This window comes from Myotis nattereri, assembly GCF_964212035.1.
Source record: "Myotis nattereri genome assembly, chromosome: 2".
NCBI lineage: Eukaryota > Metazoa > Chordata > Mammalia > Chiroptera > Vespertilionidae > Myotis > Myotis nattereri.
Window position 1 is genome coordinate 102,966,193 of NC_138076.1, and position 19,662 is coordinate 102,985,854.

The window sequence follows — 19,662 nt, forward strand, 5'->3', positions numbered from 1 at the left end:
CCAGGAGTTTTCTTTTGTATGTGGGTGCTCCTTCATTGGGTGCATATATGTTTATCAGGGTAATATCCTCTTGTTGTATTGATCCCTTTAGTATTATGAAGTGGCCTTCCTTATCTCTTGTTATGGCCTTCACTTTGAGGTCTATTTTGTCCGATATAAGTATTGCTACCCCAGCTTTCTTTTCATTTCCATTTGCCTGAAAGATATTTTTCCATCCCTTTACTTTCAGTCTGTGTTGAGTCCCTTCTAATGAGGTGGGTCTCTTGTAGACAGCAAATATATGGGTCATGTTTTTTTATCCATTCAGCCACTCGATGTCTTTTGATTGGAGTATTTAGTCCATTTACGTTTAAAGTTATTATTGAAAGGTACTTGTTTGTAGCCATTTCTATTTTTTTGTGGCTGTTTTCTTTCTGGGCTTTTTATTTCCTCTTTTTACACCAGTCCCTTTAGCATTTCTTGCATGGCTGGCTTGGTGGTGATAAACTCCCTTAGCCTTTTTTTGTCTGTGAAGCTTCTCATTTCCCCTTCAATTTTGAATAATAGCCTTGCTGGATAGAGTATTCTTGGATTCAGTCCTTTGCTTTGCATCACTTTGTAAATTTCTGTCCATTCTTTTCTGGCCTGATGTGTTTCTGTTGAGAAATCATTTGATAATCTGATGGGGGATCCTTTGTAGGTAACTCTCTGTCTCTTTTGCAGCCTTTAAGATTCTCTCTTTGTCTTGTACATTTGCCATCGTTATTGTGACGTGTCTTGGTGTGGGTCTTTTGAGGTTCATATTGCCTGGGACTCTTTGAACTTGTGTAACTTTTTTCTTCCCCATATCTGGGAAGTTTTCTGACATTATTTCTTCAAATAGATTTTGTAATCCTTGCTGCTCTTCTTGTCCTTCTTGCAGCCCTATTATGTGTATCTTACTTCATTTCATGTTGTCCCGAAGCTCCCTCAGGCTCTCCTCCTGCTTTTTAATTTTTTTCTCCAGTTGCTGTTCAGATTGAGCTTGTTTCTCTGCCTTATCTTCTAATTCACTAATTTGGTCCTCTGCTTCATCTAGTCTGCTGTTGACACCTTCTATGGTGTTTTTAATTTTAGCTATATCACTTTTCATTTCTTCCTGATTCTTGCATAGGTTGTTGATTTTCTCATCCATCTGGTGAACGAACTGTACAACCATTACTCTGATTTCTTTTTCTGTCATGTTGCATGTTTCAACTTCATTAATTTCCATTCTTGGCGACTCCTCATTGTCTTTCCTCTGGGTGTTGTATCGTCTCTTCATTCTGATTATCTCCCGATGGTTCAAACGTCGAGTCGCGAGGGCCTGGGACGTGTGCAGTGGGAGCCTCCCACCACCCTAGTGTCACTGCAGAGCTCTGATACTAAGATGTGTGGTTGTTGTGGGTTGGTGGGAACCAGGCTCGCTCAGAGTCAGTGTTGTCAGCGCTCAATGTATCCTCGTATGCACCCTTAGAATCAGGGACCCTTTCTGCACCATGCTGAAACAGAGACCCCCCAGGAGTATGTTGAAAACCAGAGCCCCCTAGTGTGCGCCAGGAGTCAGAGTTCCCCAAGAATTCAGTATCAGAGTCTCTGTTGCTTCACATGACCTTGCCTTGAGAATCAGGGTCCTTGTGTGCCCTTCCACCAGGAATTGGAGTTACTGGCTCTTAGTATGAATGCACAGGGAATCAGGATCTCAGGCGCAGGTGATAAGAAACACAGTCAAGTCACTGGTGCTTTGTGCTGCCTCCTGCCCAGAGAATCAGGGTCCCTGGGCCTGTGCTACGCGGGACAAATTCCCGGTGCCCAGGGCTCCGAAGCCGAAGCCAGCAGTGCGTGTAGGACCCGTTCCCGGTGTTCGTGCGTTTGTTCCCAGCCCAGGACTCCTGAACCTGGCCCTACGCCGGATTAGTTCCAAGGTGCTCGCGCATATCCAGGGTAAAGTTCCTGGAGCGCTGAGGCCCCAGCAAGGGGTGGGTATATCAGTTAGTTACTCTGGCACTGCCTGAAAGCCTGTGGGAAGGGGGGATGGGCTCTGTTACTCACGGATCTGCCGCGGGGATTTCTGAACTTTTGGTGTCTGCAGGTCTGTAGCTGTGGTCACAGGTCTCTGTCCCCAGTGGCTGCAGGATTCTGGTATGTGTCTGAGATCAGACTGGGTGGTGCTGAGGCCAGGATCCTAGTCTCAAGCAACTCTGTTTGCCAAGATGGCGTGGTCACCATGCCTGTGCTGGCCGCCCAGGAGTGTCCACGCAGGGAGCGGGACTCTGTCGCCTAAGACTGCCTGGTTTAGCAGCCCCTTAGAAGACCTGCAGAATCTAACTGTCCCTAGCTCATACACACACACGACACGCGTCCACACACTCCTCTATCACTTCCTTGCGCTCTCACACTCTCTCCCTCCCTACCTTACTGCTGGTCGCCATTTTCCGGTATCTTTCAGTTGTATTCTTGAAGTGGTTGTGCAAGGCAGCAATCTCGGTGTTTACCTATGCCGCCATCTTGGTTTTTCCTTTAGAAGATTCTTGAGTTACCTTATAACTGTGGTTCTGAACTCTATATCCAGTAGTTTGCTTTCCTCCATTTCTTTTGTTTGTGACATATTTCTTTGTCTCTGCATTTTGGTTGCTTCACTGTATTGGTAGAGTGGCTTTCTGTGCTAGGTGTCCTATAGGGCCTAGTGGTTCAGCCTCCATAATTACCTGAACTGGACACTCTTGGTGAACCCCTTGGTGGGCTGTGTCCAGTCTTGTTGTAGTTAAGCCTTGATTGCTTTTGGTGTCACTGGGAGGAATTGAACTCCAGGCCAACTGGCTGTGAGGACCAGTTGTGTCTACAATGAGAGAACTCCTGTGCTGGAAACACCCTTATGGGGCAGGATTTGCTTCAGTGGGGGTTTGGTGCTCACTGAGTCTGCTCCATGAGTATGTCTCTTATGGATCTGAAAAGTTGTAATCTGGTGTGGTCTCACTCTGAACACTGGGTTCACTGGCTCTTGGATCTCCAAGGAGGTGCAAAGTCAGCCACTCCTTGAGGCCACACAGCAGGAACTACAGAGAGATCTGCAGATTCCACCTCTTTGGGGTTTGGAGGGGCCCAGAAGAGGCACAGCTATGAAGCAATGCAGGCTGCTGAGGAGGGTTAGGCCTTCTTTTGGAAGCTCTGGGGTTCTTTGACCCAGCTGCAGAGGTTGGCTGTGGTAGTGCACTGATCACCAGGGGTCAGCACATGCGTCGAGCATCTGCCCCCTAGTGGTCAGTGCACATTATAGCGACTGGTGACAGGTTGTTCCGGTTGTAACCGTCACTTAGGATGTTATATATAGAGAAGATAATACTAATTTTTATACAACTTCATATTTTAGGTATTTTCCCATGTTGTATAGTCTCCATTTTCATCTATTTTATTGTTTGCATGACATTTCACCCAGGGGAAACACCTATATTTTCTAGTGTTGGAATTTAGTATTTTACAGCTTCTAGTATTTTATAATTATAACTAATGTGCTAAATATCTTATGTATTTTCCTTTCTTTATCCCACACATATCTGTAACGTGAAAAAGTTGGACTAGCCCATCTCTAAACTCTTCCAGTTTTAAACTTCTAAAAGTATGATATTTTCTTTAATTAATAGATTAACCTTTTTGAAACACCAATGGAAATCCATCCTATCTAATAAAAGAGAAACATGGTAATTAGCGTACGACCGAAACTCTTCACATTGGGTAAGCAGGGCGATATGCAAATTAACTGCCAGCAAAGATGGCGGCTGGCAGCCAGGCAGACTGAAACTAACATGAGGCTTGCTTGCTTCTGTGACGGAGGACTCCAACGTTCCCCGCCTGCCTTGCCGGCCTCTGAGCCTGCAGTTTTAAACATTGTAACAAATATATAAGCTAAACAAAACCCCAGAAACCTGCTTTCAGTGAGCCGGGATCTCAGAGCTGAAGTTATACATTGTTTTGATTATAGAACCCAAACAAACCAGATACCTGCTTTCAGCAGCAGAGGCCTCAGAGCTGGAGCCAGAGCTAAAACTGGCCCAGAAAAAAAAAAAGAAAAGAAAAAAAGGAGCAGTTGGGAGCTTCAGTCACCCGCCAGCGTGAAAACAGCCCTCAGCCCTCATCCAGACTGGCCAGGCACACCAGTGGGGACCCCCACACTGAAGGGTGTGTGACCAGCTGCAAACAGCCATCATCCCCTCACCTAGGCTGGCCAGGCACCCCAGTGGGGACCCCCACCCTGATCCAGGACACCCTTCAGGGCAAATCAGCCAGCCCCACCCATGCACCAGGCCTCTATCCTATATAGTAAAAGGGTAATATGCCTACCAGCACTGGGATCAGCAGAGGCGAGAGGCCTCCCAGCACCGGGATCAGTGTGACAGGGGGCAGCGCCCAAACCCGCTAATCGCCCTGCGGCTCTGTGTGTGACAGGGGGCAGGGCCACAACCTCCCTATCCGCCCTACTCTGTTCGTGACAGGGGAAGGCGCCCCAACCTCCTGATCAGCCCTGCTCTGTGCCTGATACGGGGGAGCTCCCCAACCCCCTGATCACCCTGCGGCTCTGTGTGTGACAGGCTGCGGCGCCCCAACCCCCTGATCGGCCCTGCTCTGTGTATGACAGGGTACGGCGCCCCAACGCGCCACGCCTTCCCCCACAGGCCCTGCTCTGTGTGTGACAGGGTAGAGCCATAACCTCGCCATCGGCCCTGCCCTGAGTGTGAGAGTGGCGGCGCCCCAACCCCCTGACCGGCTGTGCTCTGTGTGTGACAGGGGGCGGTGCCCCAACTCCCTTATCGGCCCTACTCTGTGAGTGACAGAGGGGAGCTCCTCAACCCCCTGATGGGCCCTGCTCTGTACGTGACGGGGGGACCTCCCCAATCCCCTGATCGACCCTACTCTTTGCGTGACAGGGCAAGGAGCCCCAACCCCCCTGATGGGCCCTGCTCTGTGCGTGACGGGGGCAGCGCCCCAACCCCCTGATTGGCCCTGCTCTGTGCGTGACAGGGGGTGGCGCCGCAACCTCCCCATTGACCCTGCCTTGAGTGTGACAGGGGGCGGTGCACCAACCCCCCAGTCGGCCCTATCCTGAGCGTGACTGAGGGGAGCATCGCAACCTCCCGATCGCCCTGCTCTGTGCATGACAGGGGGTGGCGCCCCAACTCCCCAATCAGCCCTGCTCTGAGGCCGACCAGGGGCTGCACCTAGGGATTGGGCCTGCCCTCTGCCACCCGGGAGCAGACCTAAGCTAGCTGGTAGTTATCTCCCGAGGGGTCCCAGAGTGCGAGAGGGCACAGGCCTGGCTGAGGGACCCCCCCCTTCCCCTGAGTGCACAAATTTTTGTGCACCAGGCCTGTAGTAGGAATATAAAATACTGAATACTACATGGGGAAGATGTTAGAGAAATTTCTTTCTTAAAAAAGGAGAGTCTAGGTTTCCACATTTAAACATAGTCCTTAAGAGGCTCTATAACTTTGCCATCAGTTTATCTTGAAAAATGAAATTATAATTGATTTTTTCTTTATTAAGGTATTACATATGTGTCCTTATCTCCCCACTGCCATCCCACACCACTTCCGTTTGTGCCATCACACCCCTGGTTTCTGTGTCTAGAATTTCTTATTTCATAATCATTGAGGGAAAGTTTCAAACTTTTATTCTGGTGGTTCTCAAACTTTGGTATGCATAAGAGTAATCTGGGAAATTGTTTAAAATGCAAACTCCTAGCCCCATGGCTAGAGTCTTATTTAGAGTGTCTGGGATTAGCCTAGAAATATGCATTTAAAAAAGAAACTCCCCAGATAATTTTGACCTTGCAATAAAAAATATAACTTGATTTTTAATCCACTTGACTATTCTAAGAGATGAGCCATTAAGAATATAATGGACAATTACTGGGCTTGATATACTGGGCATTTTTTTAAGTGAAACAATTCCAAAAATTGCCTAATACTACATTGTACACCTGAAACTAATAATATTGTATGTTAACAGTAACTGAAAAATTAAAAAAAAATTAAAAATCACCAAAATATTGCATAGGATGATTCCTTATTTATTCTTTCAAGTCATTCCTATAGTGTTTCTCTAAGAGGAATAAAGTTAAACAAAATTTAAACTTTGCATGAAACTCAAAATATAGTATTTAAGTATGCCAATATGGAAAAACTAAAAGCAAGCTGATATGTTCAAAATGCATCATTTAGGAAAATTTGACTTATATTATAATTGAATGGGGACCCCTCTTTTGTGTCTTTAAAATAAAAATCAAAGAACGTTGCTTTTAAAGTGAATTTTTCTTGTACTCATTAAATGAAAAATCATTCCTAAAAGTGCAAGTCCTTCATATACTCTACAAAATAAAAATTTTCTTTTTTTGAGGATCTTAATTTTTGTGGTATTAAGTATAAAAGTTTGATTTGTGCTACTGTATATGTAAAAGAAGAAAGAACTACTGATCTATTCAGTTAATGAAAGCCTTACCTGAGCAATTGATTCTGTTTGCAAATGAGCTCGAGATCCACATGCAATAGCCATTTGATCCTGAAGAAAAAGCAATTATATGTTTCAGTATTTAAATATCAGTAATAAAAATATTTATTTCAAAAGTGAATATTTTGAAAAATGAATTTTTTAGAAACTAACTTTTTGAGAAAGTAACATTAAACATCATTAAAGAAGTGTATTGAGGAGTTTAGAATATGTACAGTGTCAAGAAGCCTAATGAAACTTACTAAGAGGATACTATTAAGGGCTAAAGATTACTTAGGGGCATGTATTACTTCAAAATTCATAAAAAACTTTTTCTGATTAAAAATACTATCCTATATAATAAACAGGTAATATGCAAATTAACTCTCACACCATAACACCATCACAAGATGGAAGTGCACAAGGGCAGGGCTGGCTGCTCTGTGCACCTGCCGCCACAGTTCTTGCAGCCCTGTGGGGAGGCAGGAGGCCCGGCGGCTGCTCAGCGAACCTGATGCTGGGGTTCCCGTGGCCGAACCACCGGGTGGGGCCAAGCTGCAGGTGTGTGGCTTCCCTGGAATTCCCCTGGCACTGCCGGGGGGCGGGTCCTGGCTGCTGCTCTGTGTAGTTTCCACCAGGGTGACCAGTCCGGCAGGGGAGGGTAGTTGGGGGTGATCGGGCCAGGACAGGAGGGCAGCTGGTGGCTATCGGGTCGGCAGGGGAGGGCAGTTGAGGAGATTGAGCTGGCAGGGGAGGGCAGTTGGGGGCAACTGGGCCAGAAGGGGAGCAGTTAGGGGGTGATCAGGCTGGCAGGCAGAAGCAGTTACGGGCAATCATGAAAGCAGGCAGGCAAGCGGTTAGGAGCTAGCAGTCCCGGATTGTGAGAGGGCTGTCGGACATACCCCAAGGGGTCCCAGATTGGAGAGGGTGCAGGCTGGACTGAGGGACACCCTCCCCCAGTGCACGAATTTTGTGCACTAGGCCTCTAGTGTTAATATAATTATAAAGAAGAATCAGTGGTATTAGAAAGAAAAGAGTTTTCTACAAATGTTATCAACCTATTCTATATATAATAAAATCTCAATGAGCAAATGGTAGAACAACCAGTCGCTATGACACGCACTGACCACCAGGGGGCAGACACTCAATGCAGGAGCTGTCTCCTGGTGGTCAGTGCACTCCCACAGTGGGAGCGCCGCTTGGCTGACTGGAATGAGTGGCACTCCCACAGCAGGCCAATCCCCGCAGGCCATGACCCCCACCAGTGCACGAATCCTGTGCACCGGGCCGCTAGTCCTACGTAATAAAAGCCTAATATGCAAATCAACCTAACAGCAGAAGGACCAGTGTAATGACCAGTTGCTATGATGTGCACTGACCACCAGGGGGCAGACGCTCAATGCAAGAGCTGCCCCCAGCCCTCAGGTCCCAGGCCAGCCAAGGTGGGTGCCAGCTGGGGCCCCCCCACGCCGGTCGCTCCACAGATCAGCCCTGATTGCCTAGGCACCCTACTCGTGCACAAATTTTGTGCACTGGGCCTCTAGTTTTATATAAAATCATTACATTCTGAAGAATCCAAGAATATCAACTTAAAAACTATTAGAAGTAATAAATAAATTTAAAACAATGAGTAGGTATAAAATGAATATATACCTATACACAATATTTTAGCATTCAGATATATAGACAATAATCAAGTTACAATGGAGGACAAAAAATGGCATTTATAACATCATTAAAAAAATCTAGAAATAAATTTTACAAGATCTGTAACAAGACCTGTATAAAGGAAACATGTAAATGCTACCAAAGGAAATAAATTAATCCAACACATAAAAGAGCATACGATGATCCTGGATAAGAGGATGTGACGACAGCTTTAAAAAGTCAATGTTCCCTAAGTTTATCTTTAAATTGAAGGCCATAAAAATAGAAATACCAAAATAATTTTTCTTTAAATTAGACAAGTGGATCCGACAGTTAATGCTGAAAAATAAACAACCAAGAAGAGCCAAAAAATTGTAAGAGTGAGGAAGGACTACTTCCAGAGGATTAAAAAATATGTTAAAAAGATACAATGATTAAAACTAAGATACTAGAATATAAATATCCACAGAACAGAATGGAGAGGCCAGTAATACACATACACAAAACACATGGGTACTTAAACTTAAAATAGGATAAAGATGACACTTTCAATCAGGGGGAAAAAATATCGTGAGGCATCTTAGTGGCAATTTGAAAACAAAATTAACACATTGTATGCGGGAAACGTATTTATACGTTTTATGTATTTATACGTTCTACCAGTGTAGTAGAGCGTGAGACAAGTATTAATACGTTTTTTATAGACAAGCGGTAGAATGCGGGTAACATATAAATACGTAAACTAAAGTTATCGTAATTTTACTGAATGTTGCCATTGTGCAAAAAATTAGCAAAAATGGCCCGTGCCACCTGTTAGCGTGCGATAAAAACTACCCAGAAACAATGTGTTAAAGTGGACCTGAGCCTCATACTGACTAGGATAGTAGCATTTCCAGATACATACAATATTCAAATGTAAAATATGAATAAAAATTAAAATTTCAAGGAAGGCAAAAGCACATAAAATCTAGATCAATTATTCCTATATAATAAAGAGGTAATATGCAAATTAACCATCACTCCACACACAAGATGGCCCCCCCCATGTGGCCACAAGATGGCCTGTAGGGGAGGGCAGTTGGGGGTGACCAGGCCTGCAGGAGAGGGCAGTTTGGGAGGACCAGGCCTGCAGGGGAGGGCAGTTGGGGGGAACAGGCTGGCAGGGGAAGGCAGTTAGTGGGGACTGGGCCTGCAGGGGAAGGCAGTTGAAGGGGGGGGGGGCCCAGGCCTGCAGGGGAGGGCAGTTTTAGGTAACCAGGCCAGCAGGATAGGGCAGTTGTGGGCAATCAGGTCAGCAGGGGAGGCAATCGGGGGCGACTGGGCCAGCAGGGGAGCAGTTAGGCGTTGATCAGGTTGGCAGGGGAGTTGTTAGGGGGTGATCAGGCTAGCAGGCAGAAGCGGTTAGGGGTGATCAGGCAGGCAGGAGAGCGGTTGGGAGCCAGGAGTCCTGGATTGTAAGAGGGATGTCCGACTGCCCATTTAGGCCTGATCCTGTGGGATCAGGCCTAAACAGGCAGTCGGACATGCCTCAAGGGATCCCAGATTGGAGAGGGTGCAGGCTGGGCTGAGGGACACTGCACCCACTCCCAGTGCATGAATTTCGTGCACTGGGCCTCTAGTTTAATAATAAAAAACATGTGTGGTAGGACCACCAAAATTCATCCACATTAAACATTAAGAGACAAATAAATTGGTGGAAAATATTTGTAATTTATATTATAGACAAAATGCTAATTTCCTAAATGCATAATGAGCTCCTACAAATTATTAAGAATGTTACTCAATAACTGAGTTGGAATACAGGCATGGCCTAGAAATAGAATTCACAAGAGGAAGTGAAAATAGCTCTTAAAAAAATGAAAAGATCCTCAATCACATTTATACTGAAAGCAATGCAAATAAAATTTTTACACTATACAGAGAGCAATCTGAAAACTGTTACCAAAATCATATACATACAATTGGACCCGGTAATCCCAAAGCTAATTCTTCGATTATTCTTATTGTTTTTTATATATATGTTTTATTGATTTTTTACAGAGAAGAAGGGAGAGGGATAGAGAGTTAGAAACATCGATGAGACAGATCGATCAGTTGCCTCCTGCACACCAACCCAGTGGGGATGTGCCCGCAATCAAGATACATGCCCTTGACCGGAATCGAACCTCGGACCATTCAGTCCGCAGGCCGACGGTCTATCCACTGAGCCAAACCGGTTCGGCTAATTCTTCCTATTAAATGAAATTGCATATGTGTAAATTGATACTCATGCAAGATTAATCATTTCAGTACTGTTTGAAGCAGGAAACCTGTATGTCAATCCAAAGGGACTAGCTAAGAAGCTGTGAAAAAATAAAGTGCTTTGATGTAAACATATGGTTCAATCTACAAAATATATTGTTAAATAGAAACAACAAAACAGTGTATAGTGCATTATAATTTGCATGTTTAAAAAGAATACAGCCCTAGCTGGTTTGGCTTAGTGGATAAAGTGTTGGCCTGTGGACTTGAAGGATCCCGGGTTCCATTCCGCTCAAGGGCACATGCCTAGATTGCGGGCTCGATCCCCAGTGGGGGTGTGTGGAAGGTAGCTGATCAATGATTCTCTCTCACCATTGATGTTTCTCTCTCTCTCTCTCTTTTCCTGTTCTTTCCTTTCTGAAATTGATAAAAATATTTTTTTAAAAAAAGAATACGTATGTACATCTTTTAAATGGGTATATAAAAAATGGGCAACTGGTAACTTCTGGGAGTAACTGGTGATTGAAAAATGAGTAGTTTTGCTGTATGTACCATTCGAATTTGAAACTATTCACTAAAATAAAATTTAAAAGTGCTCATTGTAAAAAATATGGCAAACTTATAAATTTATATGTATACAATAAAACTTTATTATGAAAAGTCATGCATAATGTCACTACTTAAAAGCATTAGTGAACAAAGTCACTAATCATCGGAGAAATGCAAATCAAAACAACAATGAGGTACCATCTCACACCTGTCAGAATGGCTATCATCAACAAATCAACAAACGACAAGTGCTGGAGAGGATGTGGAGAAAAGGAACCCTCGTGCACTGCTGGTGGGAATTCAGACTGGTGCAGCCACTATGGAAGACAGTATGGAGTTTCCTCAAAAAGTTAAAAATGGAACTCCCATTTGACCCCATGATCCCACTTCTAGGAATAAAACCCAAGAAATCAGAAACACCAATCAGAAAGGATATATGCACCCCTATGTTCATAGCAGCACATTTCACCATAGCCTAAGTGCCCATCAGCAGATGAGTGGATTAGAAAACTGTGGTACATCTACACAATGGAATACTATGCTGCTGGAAAAAAGAAGGAACTCTTACCATTTGCGACAGCATGGATGGAACTAGGGCACATTATGCTAAGTGAAATAAGCCAGAGAGTGAAAGAAAAATACCACATGATCTCACTCATTTATGGATAATTAAGACCATTATAAACTGATGAGCAAAAATAGATACAGAGGCAGAGCAACATCGAACAGACTGCCAAACGACAGTGGGAAGGCTGGGGAGGGTTGGGGGTGGGGGCGGGGGGTAAGAGATCAACCGAAGGACTTGTATGCATGCATACGAGCATAACCAATGGACACAAGACACTGGGGGGCATGGGAGAGTCAAGGGGAGAAAAAAAAAGGAGACATATATAATACTCTTTGTAATACTTCAAGCAATAAAAAAATAAATAAATAAAAATTAAAAAAGAAAAGCCAGCCACTGCTAACGTTTTGTATATTTCTCCTAGGTATTTAAAAAAAAAACGCCATAGCTGAAATTTACCCATGTATATCATGCTCTTTCTAATTTCAATAACCTTAAAATTTCATATATTCAAGTTCATTGCTTTTGGACATTTTCTTGTATGTATTTTCAAACATACACAAAAGTAGAGAGAAAAGAAAATGAAGCCCTATGTACCCACTACCTGGTAATCTTGCTTCCTCTAAAGGCCCTCACTACCACCCTACCCAAACTAGGATTATATTGAAAAAAATTCTAGGCATATTATGAATTGACTAGAGGCTTGGTGCATGATATTGATGCACTCGGGGCGGTGGGGTTCCTCAGCCAGGCCTGTGCCCTTTTGCAGTACTGGAGACCTCAGGGAATGTCCAACTAACAGCTTAGGCCTGCTTGCAGACATCCTCAGTGCTGCTGTGGAGGCGGGAGAGGCTCCCACCACCGCCGCTGCGCTCGCCAGCTGTGAGCGCAGCTTCTGTCTGAGCAGCACTCTCCCTGTGGGACCGCACTGACCACCAGGGGACAGCTCCTGCATTGAGTGTCTGCCCCCTGATGGTCAGTGTGCATCATAGTGAATGGTAGTTTCCCCATTCAGTCGATTTGCATATTAGCCTTTTATTATATAGGATTATATAGGATATGTAGTTCAATACCAATACCAACATCATATTGAAAACATTAATAATAATTCCTTAACCACCATCAGATATAGTTTTCTAATTTGCCCAATTATAAATATTTTTAGTGTGTTTGAATCGAGTCAAATAAAATTCATTCAAACTGGTTGGCATTTCTTTTACCCATGAGTTCCTCTTACCTCTTAACTTTTTTTTTTTTTTTTTCAGTTCTTGAACTTAATTCATTCAGGTAGGCTGTTTAGAGTTTTTTGAAAACTGAATCATTTTTTTCTCATAGAAATAATGAAAATTGAATTAATCCATTCCAGACCCCCACATGATTTGCTGTTTTAACCTTTCTTATATACAGTATATATCTCATATACTGTTTAATCTATAAATACTTTAAAAAACAAAAGAACATGAAATGTAAATGAAAATTTAACAAGAAGGAAATGAAATGTATAGATTACACATGTGAACACCTCTACCATACTTTGTAATTAATTCTTTTTAAAGCTATATTGTTGTTCTCACAGCTTTTCTTTTTCACTTTGCTATCACTAACTTTCTTATGACTCATGGTGACTTAATGCACGTATTTAATAATAGTAAGCAGCAATTAAAGCAAAAGAAAACCATCAAAACACATGAAAATATTCATAGCACAATTTCCTGAGATGTAAACAATGCGTACTGGTAAGTTCACTCATACTAGCGCATTCTTTGGTTTGTCACTGAGAGACTCGTGACTGATCATACTGGCATCAACAAGAAAGAGTTGTGAGGTCACGAAGTGAATTGCTACAGATGGGGGATGTTCATGAACTGAGGTGTGTAATCTATTTGTTGAAGAAACCATGTAATTTTTCTGTAGTGTTTCCTACATTTTAGATTTTTTTGATTACACCTAACATGTTCCTCTGTCTTCTACACATTCTGTAAACTGGTTGATAAAAGGGGCTTGATAAGATTTAGGTTTATTTTACAAGAATTTATCATAGTAGCATTATGTTTCTGTCTCTCTTTTTTGTGTCAATAAGTGCAACATAGTATTTCACTATTTAGATTACCATACCTTCACTATTTGTCTATGTGCTGACCATTTTGAATTTGATATTATTACAATGATGCCTAAAAGAACATTTTTTTAATATAAAACTCTAGTTGCATTTTGGTTTTCTTTTTTTGGAGAGTCATACAGGTAGAATACTACCAAGTTAAAAGTATGGATGCTTTGTAATGTATACGGACAAATTGTTTTTTTAAAGGCTCCTTATATTCCCACTAACTGGATATGATTTTTTTTTTTTTTTTTAGTTTTTTAAAAATTGATATTTAGAAAGGAAGGGATAGTGGGAGAGAGAAACAGTGATGTGAGAGTGAAACATTGATCTGTTGCCTCCTGCAGGTCCCCCTAACAGGGATTGAGCCCACAACCAGGCATGTGCCCTGACAGGGAATTGAACTTTTGTTTGTTTGTTTGTTGTTTTAAATATATTTTATTGATTTTCTACAGAGAAGAAGGGAGAAACATCGATCAGCTGCCTCTTGCTCACCCCCTATTAGGGATGTGCCCGCAACCAAGGTACATGCCCTTGACTGGAATCAAACCTGGGACCCTTCAGTCCGCAGGATGACACCCTATCCACTGAGCCAAATGGGTTAGGGCAGGAATTGAACCTTTTGGTGCATGGACAATGCCCAACTAAACTGAGCGATACTGACCAGGGCAGATTCACTATTTCATCAAATTCTTGCCAATACTAATTATTTTCATTTTATTTGTGTGTTTTACAAATTTTTATTTATTTGAGAAAAAAGGGGGTGGTGGGAGAGAATTGTTGGTCCAACTATATATGCATTCATTGGTTGATTCTTTGTAAGTGCCCTAACCAGTGACTGAAACCACAACCTTCTGGCCAAGGATAACTATTCTCATTTTAAATTTGCTAACCACACATGATCTCATTTCCTTTTTTTTTTTTTTTGAAATACTTTTAATCCAAAAAGAGCAGTAACATTATTGGCAATAGATAGAAAAGGACATCCTTCCAGCTTTCAGAGAGTAGGTAGAGTTAAAATATCATCTAATTAAGCCCCCAAGAAAATCAAAACCAAAAGCTTTCATTTAAAATATCATTTCCTTTCACCATAAATCTATAAAAGCTTTTAAGAGTTTTGTATACTTGAAGTTCTGACATAAAAACTGAATCCCTAATACTCATTTTAACATCAGGTGGAAATCATCAATAGCTTTTATTATTTTTTAATTTTATTGTTTAAAGTCTTACAAATAGTAGTACATTATGTCTCTTTTTTTCCCCCAATGACCTTCCCCCGGCATCGCCTACCCACCAGTACATGCCCTCACCCCACAACCCAGTGTGTTGCGTTCACTGGTTATGCTTATATGCATGCATACAAGTCCTTTGGTTGATCTCTTGCCTCGCACTCGCAACCCTCCCCAGCCTTCCTCCTGTAGTTTGACAGTCTATTAGATGCTTCTCTGCCTCTGTATCTATTTTTGTTCATCAGTTTGTAATGTTCTTTATTGTACATAAACTAGAGGCCCGATGCACAAAAATTTGTGCACTCGGGAGGGGGGGAAGAGGGGTCCCTCAGCCGGCCTGTGCCCTCTCGGACTCTGGGACCCCTCGGGAGATAACGACCTGCTGGCTTAGGCCTGCTCCCGGGTGGCAGAGGGCAGGCCCAATCCCTAGGTGCAGCCCCTGGTCGGGCTCAGAGCAGGGCCGACTGGGGAGTTGGGGCGCCACCCCATCATGCACAGAGAAGGGCGGATCGGGAGGTTGCGATGCCACCCTGTCACGCTCAGGGTAGGGCCAATTGGGGGGTTGGGGCACTGCCCCGTCACACTCAAGGCAGGGCCGATGAGGAGGTTGCGGCGCCACCCCGTCACGCACAGAGCAGGGCCAATCAGGGGGTTGGGGCTCCGTACCCTGTCATGCACAGAAGAGGGCCCATCAGGGGGTTGGGGAGCTCCCCCCTGTCAAGCACAGAGCAGGGCCCATCAAGAGGTTGGGGAGCTCCCTCCTGTCACGCACAGAGAGGGCCCATCAGGGGGTTGGGGAACTCCCCCGTCATGCACATAGCAGGGCCCATCAGGGGGCTGAGGAGCTCCACCCTGTCAATCACAGAGTAGGGCCGATAGGGCAGTTGGGGCACCGCCCCCTGTCACACACAGAGCAGGGCGGATCAGGGGTTGGGGTGCTGCTCTCTATCACCAACAGAGCAGGGCCAATCAGGGGGTTGGGGCGCCGCCAGTCACACTCAGGGCAGGGCCGATGGGGAGGTTATGGCTCTATCCCGTCACACACAGAGCAGGGCCCGTGAGGGGGTGGTGGGGGGTGGGGGTGCCGCCACTGTCACACTCAGGGCAGGGCTGATGGGAAAGTTATGGCTCTATCCCGTCACACACAGAGCAGGGCCCGTGAGGGGGTGGTGGGGGGTGGGGGCGCCGCCACTGTCACATTCAGGGCAGGGCCGATGGGGAGGTTATGGCTCTACCCTGTCACACACAGAGCAGGGCCCCTGGAGGGGGGGGGGGTTGGGGCGCCGCAACCTGTCACACACAGAGCAGGGCCGATCAGGGAGTTTGGGCGCTGCCCCCTGTGACGCTGATCCCAGTGCCGCGAGGCCTCGCGGCTCCGCTGAACCCGGTGCTGGGAGGCATGTTACCCTTTTACTATACAGCATAGAGGCCTGGAGCACAGGTGGTGGTCGGCTGGTTGGCCCTGAAGGGTGTCCTGGATCAGGGTGGGGGTCCCCAACTGGGGTTCCTGGCCAGTCTGTGTGAGGGGCTGAGGGCTGTTTTCAGGCTGTCGGGTGACTGAAGCTCCCAACTGCTCCTTTTTTTCTTTTTCCTTTTTTTATTTTGGGCCAGCTTTAGCTCTGAGGATCCAGCTCTGAGGCCTCTGATGCTGAAAGCAGGTATGTGGTTTGTTTGTGTTCTATAATCGAAACTCTGTATCAACACCAACTCTGAGATCCCCAGCTCGCTGAAAGCAGGTTTCTGGGGTTTTGTTTAGCTTCTATATTTGTTACAATGTTTAAAACTGCCTGCTCAGAGGCCAGCAAGGCAGGGGGGGAACGTTGGAGTCCTCCGTCACAGAAGCAAGCAAGCCTCATTCATGTTCGCTTTAAGCTGCCTGGTTGCCAGCCGCCACCTTGGCTGGCAGTTCATTTGCATATCTCGCTGATTAGCCAATGGGAAGGGTAGCGGTCATACACCAATTACCATGTTTCTCTTTTATTAGATAGGATGAGTGAGATCATGTGGTGTTTTTCTTTCACTCTCTGGCTTATTTCACTTAGCATAATGCTCTCTATTTCTATCCATGCTGTCGCAAATGGTAAGAATTCCTTCTTTTTTACAGCAGCATAGTATTCCATTGTGTAGATGTACCACAGTTTTCTAATCCATTCATCTGCTGATCGGCACTTAGGCTGTTTCCAGATCTTAGCTATGGTGAATTGTGCTGCTATGAACATAGGGGTGCATATATCCTTTCTGATTGGTGTTTCTGTTTTCTTGGGTTATATTCCTAGAAGTGGGATCACGGGGTCAAATGGGAGTTCCATTTCGAACTTTTTGAGGAAACTCCATACTGTCTTCCATAGTGGCTGCACCAGTCTACATTCCCACCAGCAGTGCACAAGTGTTCCTTTTTCTCTACATCCTCTCCAGCACTTGCCATTTGTTGCTTTGTTGATGAGAACCATTCTGAAAGGTGTGAGGTGGTACCTTATTGTCATTTTGATTTGCATTTCTTGGATGATTAGTGACTTTGAGCATGTTTTCATGTGTCTCTTGGCTTTCTGAATGTCCTCTTTCAAAAGTGTCTATTTAGGTCCTTTGCCCATTTTGATTGGATTGTTGATCTGTCTTTTGTTAAGTTGTATGAGTTCACTGTAAATTTTTGAGATTAAACCCTTATTGGAGATAACATTAGCAAATATGTTCTCCCATGCAGTGGGCTTTCTTGTTGTTTTGTTGATGGTTTCTTTTGCTGTGAAGAAGCTTTTTATTTTGATGTAGTCCCATTTGTTTATTTTTTCCTTAGTTTCCATTGCTCTAGGAGCTGTATCGGTAAAGATATTGCTATGGCAAATATCTGCTATTTTTCTCCCTATGGCTTCTTCTAAGATTTTTATGGCTTCCCATCTCACGATTAAGTCCTTTATCCATTTTGAGTTTATTTTTGTGTATGGTGTAAGTTGGTGGTCTAGTTTCATTTTTTTGCATGTCCAGTTTTCCCAACATCATTTATTAAAAAGACTATCTTGACTGCATTGTATGCTCTTGCCTCCTTTTGCCATAATTAATTAAGCACAATGGCTTGTGTCGATTTTTAGGTTCTCTGTTCTGTTCCACTGGTCTATATGTCTCTTCTTGTGCCAGTACCAGGCAGTTTTGAGAAGAGTGGCCTTGTAGTATAGCTTGATATCTGGTATTGTGATCCCTCTAACATTGTTCATCTATCTCAAGATTTCTGCAGCTATTTGGGTCTTTTTAATTCCAGAAGAATTTTTGGAGAATTTGTTGTAGGTCTTTGAAGTATGCTGTTGGTATTTTAATGGGGGATTGCATTGAATTTAGATTGCTTTGGGTAGTATGGACATTTAAATGATGTTGATTCTATCAATCCATGAACATGGTATATTCTTCTATTTGTTTATGTCTTCCTCTGTCACTTTTCTCAGCATCCTGAAATTTTCAGAGTACATGTCCTTTATCTCCTTGGATAAGTTTATTTCTAGGTTTCTTAATTTTTTTGCTGCAATGGTAAATGGGATTGCTGTTTTAATTTCTATTTCTATGAGTTCATTATTGGAGTATAGAAAAGCCATACACTTCTCGGTGTTAATTTTGTATCCTGCTACATTGCCGAACTCTTTTATTAAGTATAGGAGTTTTTGATGGACTCTGCAAATAAGGACAGTTTTACTTCTTTTCCAATTTGGATGCCTTTTATTTCTTCTTGTCTGATCGCAGTGGCTAGTACTTCCAGTACTATGTCGAACAGGAGTGGTGAGTGTGGGCATCCGTCTTGTTCCTGTTCTTAGGGGAATGGTTTTAGTTTTTGTCCATTGAGTATGATGTTGGTTGTGGGTGTGTCATATATGGCTTTTATTATGTTGAGATATGATCCATTTACTCCCACCTTGCTGAGAGTTTTTATCAAGGGTGTTGGGTTGTGTCAAATGCTTTTTTTGCATCAATGGATAAGAATAAATGACTTTTATCTCTCAGTTTGTTTATGTGGTATATCAGATTTGATTTACGTATATTGTACCATACTTGGTCATGGTGTGTGATCTTTCTAATGTAATACTGTATTCAAATTTCTAGAACTTTGTTGAGAATTTTGGCATCTATGTTCATGAGGGATATTGGCCTGTAATTCTCTTTCTTTGTATTGTCTTTATCTGGTTTCGGGATTAGGGTAATGATGGCTTTGTAGAAAGAACTTGTAAGTGCTCCTTCATCTTGCATTTTTTGGAATAGTCTGAGAAAGACAGGTTTCATTCCTTCTTTGAATGTTTGATAAAACTCGCCTGTGAACCCATCTGATCCAAGGCTTTCGTTTGTTAAAAGTTTTTTAATTACTGCTTCAATTTCCTCCATAGTTATCGGCCTATTGAGACTTTTTTATTTCTCCTGGTTGAGTTTTGCAAGGTTGTATTTTTCTTGGAATATGTGCATTTCTTCTAGGTTGATCAGTTTGTTGGAGTAGAGTTGCTCACAGTAGTTTTTATGATTCTTGGTATTTCAGTGGGTTCTGTTATTTCACCTTTTTGTTTCTGACTTTATTTGGGTCTTCTCTCGTTGCTTCTTGTGAGACTGGCTAGAGGTTTATCAATTTTGTTTAACCTTTCAAAGAACCAGCTCTAGTTTTCTTGATCTTTTGTATTGTTGTTTTTTTTTTGGTCTCTACGTCATTTATTTCTGCCGTTCTTTATTATTTCCTTCCGTCTGCTAAAACTGTACTTTTCTTGTTGCCCTCTTTCTAATTCTTCAAATTGCAGAGTTACATGCTTTATCATCAGTTTTTCTTGTTTCTTGAGGTACGCCTGTAATGCTATGAGCTTCCCTCTCAGTATTGCTTTCACTGTGCCCAAAGA

At 43.5% G+C, this 19,662-nt stretch overlaps 1 protein-coding gene across 2 annotated transcripts in view; it reads right to left on the minus strand.

Annotated features, from left to right (window-relative positions):
- Positions 1-19,662, minus strand: part of ALG5 (ALG5 dolichyl-phosphate beta-glucosyltransferase) — a 331,650-nt gene that overhangs the window by 264,380 nt on the left and 47,608 nt on the right. For both annotated transcript variants that reach the window (XM_081083482.1, XM_081083483.1), the window contains exon 7: positions 6,490-6,549. In XM_081083482.1, coding sequence (XP_080939608.1) covers positions 6,490-6,549 — 60 coding nt within the window. The remainder of the gene's footprint in view (positions 1-6,489; positions 6,550-19,662) is intronic.